Below are 12776 nucleotides of genomic sequence, written 5' to 3'. Positions count from 1 at the left end.
GCATGAAGATATCACATGGTCCTTACAAAAATAGTAAAATCATATATTTTTTTAAAACGTCCTAAAGAAATTAGTGAAAATATATGGGGCTTTAAAAATCTATATTTTTCTTCTCTTTGTGTGTAAAAGAATTCTGTGGTGATGGCATTAAAATACATTTTTTTTCTGGTCAAGGAAGGCATTTCATATGTTTCTAGGATGGCTGTAAAGTAGGGTCCTTACAGGAATAGCAAAAGAATGGGGTCTTTAAAAAGTAGCAAATGTGAGAATGTGTGTGTGTGTGTGTGTGTATGTGTGTGTGTGTGTGTGTGTGTGTGTGTGTGTGTAAAGCTGACTCATGACTGTAGCCAATCAGGAAGCAGCTGTAATTCTACGTTTCATCAGTGACACGTTGAAATATCTCAAACATGGCGACTGATAGAATATTACATTATTTTTATTTCCTGACTTTATTGAGTTGGAGCTCCGCCCCTCAGGTGGCGTTCAAGGTCACTTTTTTAAGTAGGAAGTTGTAAAATCCTGAGTTGTTTTGAATGCATAGACTGATATCTGTGATAAGAGAAAATGTGTAATTTTTTTTGTTCTTGTTTGTTTTTCTCTTCATTTAAAATCAGGATCCAGTTTTACACAGAAATGTCTCACATTAATGTTTTGGGAGAAAATGACACATTTACATGTTATTTTTCACTGAAGGCGACTGAATATTCAGTAAATTTAGCAAATGGACAAATAGGCCAAATTTCACCATAATCTCGTTTAAAATCTAATAATCATGAAATATCTGCATGACATGGACTAAACCATGTTTGGGATCATATCACATTTCTGTGTATGTTTTCCTGTAAAACAAATATGTGAGTGTTTAGTGAGTTTAGCTAACAGACGTTAGTAAACGTAAAGTTACAGAAACAGAGGAACAATTGGTACGACCCAAAGAAAACTGAACAAATGAAAAGAAATAGAAGGAATGGAACGTTCTGTTCTTCCACTGAAATTGTGACATTAGTTTTTTTTATTGCTAACAAGCATTGGTTGAAACTGAAGTCACATGTTCCAAACTCTAAACACAGCCAGTCATCTCAGCTCAACAGTTAATGTCATCCACTAAAGTGTTTCTCACCAACAAAACACTTGATACACGTCTCAAAAGAAGCTCATTCAACCACAACACCTCATCACGTCCCACAGAGTGCACTTCTCTTTCTCTTTTTCTTCGCACTGTGGGATTACCGTAAAACCATCTATAAACAGGCACTGCAAATTGGCTGGCGGCTAGGTTGACCGAGGATTTTGAAGTGGAGGCTGGCTTGACCGCAGTGCTGCAGGTGAGGAGACGGTGCACGCTCACGCATCTTTGCTGTGGGTAATGCTACGGTGAATGCACTGACTATAAACACCAATGTGCTCCTTTGGAGTGCGAGTGGTCCGTGAACGGAGCCAGGAATAACGAGTCCTACACTGAGTGCGCGCTCACATTGAGGGCAGCAGTAAAAAGGAAACATGGAAAAACTTCTGTATATAACATTGTGTTCATGTAAACTGAGATGTGTAAGAACTGGAAGATGCAAGATACTGTTGTAGTTCTTGATGTCAATTTATTTTATTTTAAAGTATTTTGAAGTTATTTTTAAGGTATTTTTTGGCTCCAGGAGGACTTTAAATCAGGTGAGATGAGGTTAAATGGTTCCTTGTAGAGTAAAGGTTACAGACCCCTGACCAGGGGAAGAGGGTTAGGAGACCCCACTATCAGAGCTGGACCTTCTGAATTTAATTCATGATGTGAAACAATGCAGATGCTAAGTTGGTTATGCTACTGTAAAGTTATTTCAAGTACAGCATTTCTGCAAAATAAAAAAACAGAATACATGTAACCTGTTGTTATGCTTTGCTGTTATTTGAAAATGATATAGAATAAATGACCTATTATTTCAGCCACTGCTTGTTGCAGAAAAACTTAAAATTGACACAAAAACATGAAAACTTTTAGCAAATATATCTCGAGTCATTGTCAATCTATACTTCAGACAAAACTACGGTACGCCAGTTAAAGGAGACATATCATGCTTTTAAATCCTTCCTTTTTACATATAAATCATACAGTTGTGGTCTATATAAAGTGGAACTGCAATGCTTGGATCAGATGTGGGTACATTTCCGTGAAAAATAAAACTCAACCAGGCACTTTGAAAAGGTTCTGATGCTGGGAGACGTTGTAATGAAGCGTGTGGGTTACTACATCCAACAACCCAACATTTTGACTTATTCTCTCGTAACTTCAGCATCCTTGGACTACAAAAGAAAAGCGAGAAATAAAAAAGGCAGATTGCTCGAAGTGTTGGGCCTGGAGTTGATGTCCTAATTTGGCAGTTCCGCTGCAAATACTGTGACGTTATTGTTCAAAAAACGTAATAAAGAATCGAAAAATCTAAACAGGTTGAAAAATATGACCAAAACAGAATATAAAGATATCAACGGAGCACCTGAAGAGATTAATTTGAGCTTTTCTGTACTTCTAAACAATCTAAATATTCAACAAAATGCATTTAAGGGCTAAAAAAGTGGATTTAGCGTTTAGTGTAGAGCCCTGCCCAATTCATATTAACAATGAAAAATTCCCTAACACGTGCTGCTTAGAGTCAACAAAAGATCAAACAATAGCTTGGCGTCTAAAGCCATTAGTCACTGTCATAATTTTGAAATTAATAAACAAATAATGCAAACAATCAGCGCATGATGAGCTGCACACATACCGATGCTGTCGGTTGCAGTTTTGGTTTGTCACTGCTCAGCAGCCAGAACAGACTGGCAGTAAACTGGTAGAAGGATCTCCTGCTAGGGGGACAGCAGCAGAGAGCATCAGAGGCAGGGATCAGTTTGCTTTGACTTGTAACATATGCTAACCTTGCTATTAACTTTTTATTTTTTATTTTCCTCATTTGAGATGTGGCTTGTGAGCGGGAGGGTGCATGTACATGTAAACAGGTCTTATAATGTTTGTTAGTCCTCTTAAACCATAACCTGGTTTGTGTTTGTGTTACATGTAAACAGGTCTTATAATGTTTGTTAGTCCTTCTTTAACCATAACCTGGTTTGTGTTTGTGTTACATGTAAACAGGTCTTATAATGTTTGTTAGTCCTCTTTAACCATAACCTGGTTTGTGTTTGTGTGTTACATGTAAACAGGTCTTATAATGTTTGTTAGTCCTCTTAAACCATAACCTGGTTAGTGTTTGTGTTACATGTAAACAGGTCTTATAATGTTTGTTAGTCCTCTTTAACCATAACCTGGTTTGTGTTTGTGTGTTACATGTAAACAGGTCTTATAATGTTTGTTAGTCCTCTTAAACCATAACCTGGTTTATGTTTGTGTTACATGTAAACAGGTCTTATAATGTTTGTTAGTCCTCTTAAACCATAACCTGGTTTATGTTTGTGTTACATGTAAACAGGTCTTATAATGTTTGTTAGTCCTCTTAAACCATGACCTGGTTTGTGTTTGTGTGTTACATGTAAACAGGTCTTATAATGTTTGTTAGTCCTCTTAAACCATAACCTGGTTTGTGTTTGTGTGTTACATGTAAACCGGCCTCATAAACACTCTTGGTCTCATAAACCATGTCCTCATAAGCCTGTGATATGTCACATATTTTTCTACAAGAAAAATGATGATTTTGAAGTCAGATTTGTGTTCTGCTAAAAAAATCTAAATTTTTGATATGCCTTTTAAGTTCACCAGATGTAGCGTTAGGTGTGGTCTCATAAACCACCAAAACGCAAGAAAATCCAAAATCGGTCTCTTAAACCACATATGCCTGTGTGTGTGTGTGTGTGTGTGTGTGTGTGTGTGTGTGTGTGTGTGTGTGTGTGTGTGTGTGTGTGTGTGTGTGTGTGTGTGTGTGTGTGTGTGTTGTAGTGTTAATTGACTTGTCTAAAAAACTAAACTATTGATGAAAAAATAAATGGTTTTTATCACCAATTGCCATTTTGAGGAAAAACATAGAAATATGAATATTGTTGTTTTATCTTGTAAAGGATATGATTGTCTAAACTGTGTAAAATGAGGTGTAGGATTTTATTAACATGTGTGTGTTACCTCAATAACAAATAGAAATCACTAGACTGATATGCTGCCTTGTTATGTAGCAAGTGATGCTAATGCTAATGCTACACTATAGTTCATTCATTTTCAGACCCACTTATTCCTGTTTGACAGGGTCGCGGGGGTCTCCCGGTGCCAATCTCTGGCTATCTTTGGGCGCTGGGTGGGGGTACACCCTGGACAGGGCGCCAGTCCATCACAGGGCAACACAGACAGACAACCACTCACTCTCATTCACTACTATGGGCAATTTAGAGACTCCATTCAATCTTATAGTCATGTTTTTGGATTGTGGGAGGAAGCCGGAGTACCCGGAAAAAACCCATGCAAACAACACTATAGTTAAAAGACTGTGTGACTATAAGAACATGTCAGATCTTTTGTTTGATGTTCATTGTACTTGGAACCAGTTTGATAAATTGCTTACATACAATTTAAAAAAAATATTTGAAAATGACCTTGTCTTAAATGATCTTTTATTCCTTTTTTCCATTTAGGGTGATGATTTTAAGTAGGTGAATTGGTTCGTTTTATTGGTAAATAAATGATTTTAATGAAAAAAATTGTATTTTGATGGTGTTTTTACAAAAATAAATGGTGATATGATTTTTTTCCCCATATCACCCACACTGACTGAGGTAAAGGTAGCACTGCCTTGGGCCACAGTGTTTTAAGTGGGAGCCCCCTGCCTCTGTCATCATCAACATCTGTGATAAACACCTACAACATGAGACATGTCCCCAGATAAATGATGGACAGTTGGTTGATATGAAATATTAACAAATAAATGTATGTTGTCACATGTTCTCCACAGGGGCTGCTAAACAAGCTAGCTAACGTTAGCCAATGTGAACTTTAGCTAGCTAGCTCACTCTGTGGGTCTTTACCAGGTACTACGTGTTAAGGCTTCAGCGAGCAGGAGAACTCTGTCAGCATGGAAGATTTTGACAACACCGTACTGTCAGTGTTGGAGGGTAAGTCATGTTTTTCATTCATATTTGGTGATTATTAAGCAAAGTTAGCGTCTGTATTGGTAGCTTTGATCACATTAATGTTGCACACTGTTAGCTGGATGTTGTCTGTCCCTGCATGCAAAAAATGCCTTGCTTAAGTGCCGTGGAACAAGTGCCGAACTTTTTTTTTTTTAATAACCTAAACTTTGGGTGGGACAGCAACAAGAAAAACCACTTATTACTGTTATTATTATTAATACTATTTCACCATAGTTGACCATCTACACCAAAATGTACAAGTGACTCCAAAATATGAGGTCCCTGAGGAAGAGGCAGGGCTCCACGCCACAACGATGGGTGTTAAAGAAGAGTTTCTTCTGCTCAAACAACACAGACAATGACACTGATGGTGACAGAAGTGGTGACACAAGCAGTTCAACCATAATTATTGAGAGCAATGATGACCTCAGCGAGGACAGTTTAAATGGAGGTTTGTGCTAAAAGTGGGAACAATTCTGTCATAGTTCTGATTTGTGTACATCTAAAAAAGTTTAAACCTGTACTGAGACTATATTTGCCTCTGTCTCATGTGCCAGAGTACATTGTAATGTACACAATGTTGGATAATGACCTGTGTTTTCCTGTTATTTTGCTTATGTGTTTACAAATGATTTCATTATTTTCCCCAGGAAAAGCGTCTCCACTTAAATCAGCTGACACAGTCATTTTCCACATAATCAATATCAAACACATTTTTAGAATTTCCTAACAATAAGTAAAACATTAAGATGATCAAATGAAATAGGTAATTGACCATTCCTAAAAAAAATCTGAAAGTCCATTAAGAAAACACTGCTCTACTCAAACTGTTATTGTTTTTTAGACTTTAGGTGAAGTGAAGTTTGACCTCTGATAGGTGTACCTTACACTCTTTATGATATAACTGTTTTCTGGTTTTGTCAAACCTAGTGGGGGAAGTAAGTAATGACTTTCTAATATAATTGTGCATTATATTTTATTCATACACATGCCACTAACTATGATTTATCTTCTCTGATGCTAGTGTAATAGTGTTTCCATGGAAACGTCTTTGCCTCACCGTCTTATTTTATAGTCTGAGGATGCAGGTGAGTCACTACAAAACATTGAGCAAAATGTACAAGAATCCCAACACAAAACCCAACCAAGGCAATTTTGCCCAAATTTTGGACCTTGAGTTCAAGGCTAGACGAGCTTTCATTGATGCAGATATTACAAAGGAAGAAGACTGACCTATGAAACTCTTTGATGCATACCCCTGCTTCAAAGACACTAGAAATGTCAGCTTTTTGACTTCCGTCCTTGGTACTGTGTGTTTCTGTCTGTGCAGTCTGCCCTGTATTAAGCCTGCTCAGTGGTAATAACTGAACAGAATTGTGTCCAAGGCAATGGATGAGCTGCATCGCCAAATTGCAACCCCCAATTTTTATTTTTATTAATAATTTAAAAGGTACAATAAACATTAAACACACCCTTTACAATTACTGTACATGTTTTCTCTTAATTGAATATTAATATTACAAATGCTTTTGGATTTTGCACCATTGTTGTTATTGTTCCCTCGAGACAATTACACTATACCTGTAAGTGTTATATTGTATTACAGTGCTTTATTCTAAATGTTAAATTAGGTTCTATTTTTTTCAATGGTTTGTTGTGTCACAGAATTGCATTGTTTTGTCTTGATATATAAAATAAATATGTGCTAACCACTGCATTAATTATAATTAAATTCAGTACATCTACACGTTTGCTATATGTTGTCACCACTAAAATTTTGTATTTTTTTTCTAGATCATCATCAACTCAGGCTGATTAAAACCATCCCATCTGAGCTGGGACATGAACTGATCCATTTAATCACACATTAGTTCTTCTAATGTCTTTAAACACTTTTATTGATACACACAGACCTGGTCAGAGCAGGTTACACTCCCAGTTAGGATCATGGAAAATAACATTTGCTCCATCTCAGTATCTAGTTTAGACTTTTTTTAGACCTGTGTCCTGGGTATGATGGGTTTACGAGGTGAACAGTACTCAGCCATGTTGGGAAGTCCAGAAATCACACAGCATCTAACGCAATTATTGTGGTCCATGCCAGAAAATACCACAGACCAAATATTTGTAGTGTAGTCATAGCACTCAACAATTCTGTTTCCTGTGGTACAAGAAACAACAAAGATCTGCTTGTTCATCACTGCAATGTCAAAGTATCTGTGTCTGTGGACCATTTCAGGGACATCGTACCAGGTGTTGGTCACTGGGTCATAAGCCTCAGCAGACCTCAGATCTCTGGACCCATCGCTTCCTCCAACTGCAAAAATGTGGCCCATATATGCAACGACCCCAAGGTCATAGCGAGGTGTTCCCATAGGAGTGATCAGTGTCCACTGGTTGGTGTCTGGGTTGTAATACTCAGCAGTATTCAGTGCTTCATTTCTACATCCTCCACATATGTAAATCTTGTTGTTCAGTGTGGTGCAGCTGGCCCTGATCCTCTCTTCATTCATTGATGCAATGAACGTCCACTGGTTGATGTTGGGCTGGTAGCGTTCAGCAGTTTTGAGTAAGGTACCATCATCATCGCTGTAGCCTCCCATAGCGTAGATGCATCCCTTTAGCACAGTAACACTCACAGAGTACCGTGGCTCCTGCATTGGTGACATCTCCTGCCAAGTGTGTGTGACTAGGTTATACCTCCACACTCTGATACAGGGGCCGGTCCAACTTAAACCACCACCCACAATGTAGAAGCATCTACCAAAGAAGACAGTGCTGTAGAATATTAAGTGAGTCATGGGATTCTCCAGACTGGGATGAGTGTGAACTGTGATCCAGCTGTTAGTTCTGTAGTCAAAGGCCTCTATGGTCTTGGAAAATATTCTAAACATCATTAAGATGGCGTTTGGCAAACGACGGAAAAACAAGGTGTTGCTGATCCCAGACTCAGAGCAGAGTAATGAAGGTTGAGACATGACTTTAAGGGTATCAGAGACCAAGAGGTGGGACTCAGGGTTTGTTTTTACCACATCATTGTTAAGCACATTCTCTGTGATGTAACTTTTGTCCATCAGCCCCAGTCGTACCTTTGGTAACAGAGTAGAAATGGCTCCCTGTCGTTCCTCAGGCATGTGGTTTATCCATCTTAAAACACTTTGATAAACTGTGCTCTCCTGGGTCACAGTAAGGTCATCCTGACCCAGGATATCAGCCAGCTCCTGCTCCGCAAGCTGCAAAAACTCTTCACAGAGTGAAACTTCCTCAAAATTCTCACAGATAAAGTGAAAGGCCTCATACTTCAGTTGAAACAAAATGGGAATATACCAGACTTTAGTAAACTGCCACAGCCCAATGCATTTTTCTGGACAGAGATGATCCTTCAGAGCTTCAAAGCATGTTTGTTCCAGACTCTTTACATTGAACTGATGCACTTCTATCATTAGATCAAAAATATAACTGTTGTCAGAGTGACGGATATAAAGTAAATTCACTGAGTCCAAGGAGTTTGTGGGTTATTGTGTCTCTCTCAGAAGGTTGTCCCTCATTAAAGAATTCTCAATGTGTTGCTGAGTCCTTTGATGTGCGACCAGCTCCTGATGATGTCATCAGCAGTGTGTGATGATGTCACAGTGAAATTCACACTGATATTCCTTCTGCTGGCTCCTGATTGGTGGATGGCGTGACAGATTCTGCGTTCTTTGATATGTGTGTGTGTGGGTGGGGGGGTGTCTCAGCTATACATCCTCACTTGAACTTCAGGAAATGCTAATATTCCAGTTTATTATTAGTTTGAAGCCTACAGTTTGAAACATGCAGACAGTTGAGATCAGATTACCTTATTGGTGACCCAGCATACCCAATACAGAACTGGCTCATGAAACCATTTTCAGACACAGGCAGACTGACCCCTGAGCAGTGCACGTACAACTACAGATTGAGCAGTGCTCGACCTGTGGTTGAAATGGCTTTTGGAGACTAAAAGGACGCTGGAGGTGTCTCCTAAAAAGAAATGACTGTAAGCTAGAGCTGAGCAAGAAGATAGCGATGGCCTGCTTTGTTCTCCATAACATATGTGAAGAGCATTGGAACAACTTCATTGAGGGGCGGACTGCCGGATTGGAACACAATCAGCCTCCCGTCCAACCACTGCCCGATACTGGCAATGCAGAGGGAGCTGACATCAGGGCAGCCTTGATACAGTATTTCAATCAAGCAGAATAACTTAATTGGTTTGTGATGTGGCTGGAAATGTTATCTGTACAGCTTTGGGAACCAAATAAATTGATATGTGTATGTATTTCCATGAATGTAATTGTCTTGTTCATCTGAAATAAAGAATAATAATTAAGGGTAATGTCTGTTTTTCAATACATTTAAAATGACAATCCAATACTGTTTTATTCAACAAAGGGGTTGGGACCTTCACCACCTGAAATGTCCACAAATAAAATGCAAAGACACTAACATTACATTTGCTATATGTTGTAACAAACATTTAAGCTTTCCATCAGGGCCTTAAAGATTAGAGTACAGGAATTAAAGAGTGACAGAATAAAAAAGTAAGAGCAATAACATTATATACACATAAAAAAACAATAGTGACAATATATCTGAGCTGGTGCATATTGTTTAGTTGTATATGTGACAGTATAACAAGATCTAAAACTAATTTCTGAGACAGAAAATCTGGTTACCATAGATTTGTGATTGTACTGTAAGCTACAACTACATTTTTAACTGACCGGTATGTACATATATTATTACTATAATATACATCTGTGAATGTAAAGTACGGAACACTTTGAATGTCAGGTTAAAAGAAATTCTAAACATAATCCAGCTGATGCAGACCTAGACACAATTTACCATATGTGGGTCAATGTGATCACAGCAAAATTAATAAAACCATATCATTCGCAAGGAAGGAGTGGTAGTAATGACATGTGTGCATTTAAAGTTAATATTTACTAAACTACTGTCTCTATATTTTAAATTATATTGTGTGAATTGGTAATATTCAGCAACGGTTTGAAAACTACATATATGACTTATAAGTAGAGGTGGGCATAGATTAATTTTTTTAATCTAGATTAATCTCACTGTAATCTTTAAATTAATCTAGATTAAACTGATTGAGAAAGCAGTTCTATTATAATAAATGATGATGAAAATAAATCATGTTCAATAAGAAGAACTTGTGCCTACTAACTGTTTATTCTGTTTAACATTAATTTTGAACTGAACATAATAGGTCGTGATGAAGTGATTACAGTCACTAGATTTGTGTCCATCAGTCCAAGCTCCATTTCTCCTTCCACCAGTCACTCAGGCAGACCAGCTTGTTGACATTTTCTGGTGACAAACTAGATCTCCTTTTCTGCACAATATGGCCTGCTACAGAAAAAAGTCTCTCGCATGGGACAGTTGTGGCAGGAGTCCCCAAGTATTTACGGGCAATGTGGGCCATCTTACCATAGACAGCAGTGTGCTCTGACCACCACTTCAGTGGACACAGATCTAGACTAGCACTGGGCTCTACCTTGTACCTCTCCACAGTATTGTCTTCTGGTGTCTCCTCATCTGAGTCTGAGTCTGATCCCATCAGTAGCAGGGCTGTTTTCTTCTTGGGTGGCTCAGGGTTCTCCTCCCTGAGTGGCTGCAGAGCAGGTTCTTCTCCCTTCACCAACTCCCTTAGCTGTGCCCACACTGGCTCCCTCTCTGCTCTGGGCAAGCACTTGAGGTCCTTAAATCGTGGATCTAGAGCAGTCGCCACCTTTGATGAATAAAAATAATAATTATTGATTGATTGTAAATTTCATTTTCCAAATCTAACCTCCATATTTCCTCATGACTCATTCATCTATTCATTGACGGATCTGCTGGCTTAACAGTCTATAATGGTCAAACAATGCAGTTATCTTCTGGTCAGTCTGACATACCTTAAGCCATTCCAGGTTTATTTTCTCCCTCCGCTGGTTGAGGTCCTTGGTGAAGGCAGCCTTGAATCGTAAAACATAGGCAGGATCATCATCAGAGATCTTCATCGCGTGCTGGAGGTGGCACAGGGCAGGTAGAACCGCAGAGCAGGATACATACTTATCCCCACCAAGGAGATCAGTGATATACCTACACAGACAGACAGACAGACATAAACAGAGTAAAAAATAATTAATGACTGATTCATTTAACTTAGATTACACATTTTTTTTTAAAGTTCTTAATCACATTAAATTTAAGGGCACGTGTTTATTGAATAAAAAGTGACATTTAAAAATAACTTTTATGCTAATTCATGAACACGCTATCTTTGTAGACCATACCTGCATGGCTCCAGCAGTTTCTCTAGCTTTGCCAACTTCTCATAATCAGCATTTGTTGGGAGGGCCAGATTGTGCTTCTGCTGAGACAGCGTTGTGTGCAGTGCATCTTTGTTGCATCTCATGCGCTTGATCATCTCAAGGGTGGAATTCCACCGTGTTGGGACATCTTGCACGAGTGGCTCCTGAACTTGTCCAAGGGAGGCTTGCTGGACATTCAGCTCATCTGAGTTGGCTGGACTGTGTTTGAAATGTCCGACCACTTTGCGGCACTTGGCCAGTGCACCATCAAAACCACCCGCCTGAAGTGACATTACAATAGCTCTCTGTACAACATGCGCCACACAAGGCAAATGTTCAAATGGCAGTATCCTCCCTGCTGCCACCATATTAGGAGCACTGTCTGTTCCAACAGTGCTGATTTTGTCAGCAATCCCCCACCGATTAGCGACGTCAAGAAACTGCCTGGCACACGCTTCAGAAAAGTGACACTCTTCTGTTTTCATCACACCTAACGGACAAAAAAAGTAGATCCGAATAATGCTGCCTTCATGTGCTATCGTAATTATGGTAAATACCAAAAACCGACATCGAAATTGCACTACTACTCGTAAAAAACTAGCATCATCAAGAAGCAAACATAATGTGGTGGTAATTCGTTGTGTCCTGGTAAGTAATAGATTAAGTCAGGGGTCTTCAACGTTTTCCAGGCCAAGGACCCCCAAACTGATGGAGAGATGGAGCGGGGACCCCCTACTTATATATATTATATAAAATTGTGTTTTATATTAAACTGGTCCTATAGTGCCATGTATAAATGTACTATTGTGCATTCAATACTAAGACATTCAAAACACACAGGTTTATATATTCTTGTTTTTAGTTTAAACATGTGCAAGGTACAGTGAGTAGGGTGGCCATGCCACTGCCATTCATAAACATAACATAACATAATAAACTGATACCTGCCAAGATCAACAATGTCTGTCAAATTGCATGTAACAACATTTTGCATAAAAGCTGTTCAAATGGACATTTTTGTTCAACATAAATGTGGAAACGAAAATTATTGATGCTTGTTAGTGCCACTGGCATGCATAAACATATGTTATCTTGCATACAATACTGAACTATTAACATAATTGACAGATTCATGTTTTAATTTTAAACATACATGTAGTATGGGCAGTGAATCCTCAAACCAGCTATGGATGGCATACATTACTCACTAATGTATGATGGGACAGGTGAATGAACCAGTGCCCAGCTTGAAAGAGCTCCTGTGTGTCGCTGAACGTGTGCATTGCTGACTGAAAGACATCTTCTGCCTCCATTTATCTGTTCACTACAGTGTGTTGGATTCAT

The 12776-nt window shown here is 38.7% G+C and overlaps 1 protein-coding gene across 1 annotated transcript; it reads right to left on the bottom strand.

Annotated features, from left to right (window-relative positions):
• Positions 1-10384: 10384 nt before the first annotated feature.
• Positions 10385-11725, bottom strand: LOC114458387 (zinc finger BED domain-containing protein RICESLEEPER 2-like). Its single transcript, XM_028440764.1, has 3 exons — positions 11415-11725; positions 11034-11220; positions 10385-10867 (listed from the first exon to the last, which is right to left on the bottom strand). The coding sequence occupies exons 1-3, from the start codon at positions 11723-11725 to the stop codon at positions 10385-10387; spliced, it is 981 nt and encodes a 326-aa protein (XP_028296565.1).
• Positions 11726-12776: the final 1051 nt, after the last annotated feature.

Source organism: Gouania willdenowi, unplaced genomic scaffold (genome assembly GCF_900634775.1).
Source record: "Gouania willdenowi unplaced genomic scaffold, fGouWil2.1 scaffold_10_arrow_ctg1, whole genome shotgun sequence".
Classification (NCBI taxonomy): domain Eukaryota; kingdom Metazoa; phylum Chordata; class Actinopteri; order Blenniiformes; family Gobiesocidae; genus Gouania; species Gouania willdenowi.
Note: the sequence above shows the minus strand (reverse complement) of the source record. Positions and strands in the feature narration are given on the sequence as shown.

Coding starts and splice junctions, on each gene's coding strand:
- LOC114458387 (XM_028440764.1), bottom strand. CDS start 11,725: ATGTCACTTCAGGCGGGTGGTTTTGATGGTGCACTGGCCAAGTGCCGC. Junction 11,221..11,414: donor AAACTGCTGGAGCCATGCAG/GTATGGTCTACA, acceptor CTGTCTGTGTAG/GTATATCACTGATCTCCTTG. Junction 10,868..11,033: donor TAAACCTGGAATGGCTTAAG/GTATGTCAGACT, acceptor TATTCATCAAAG/GTGGCGACTGCTCTAGATCC.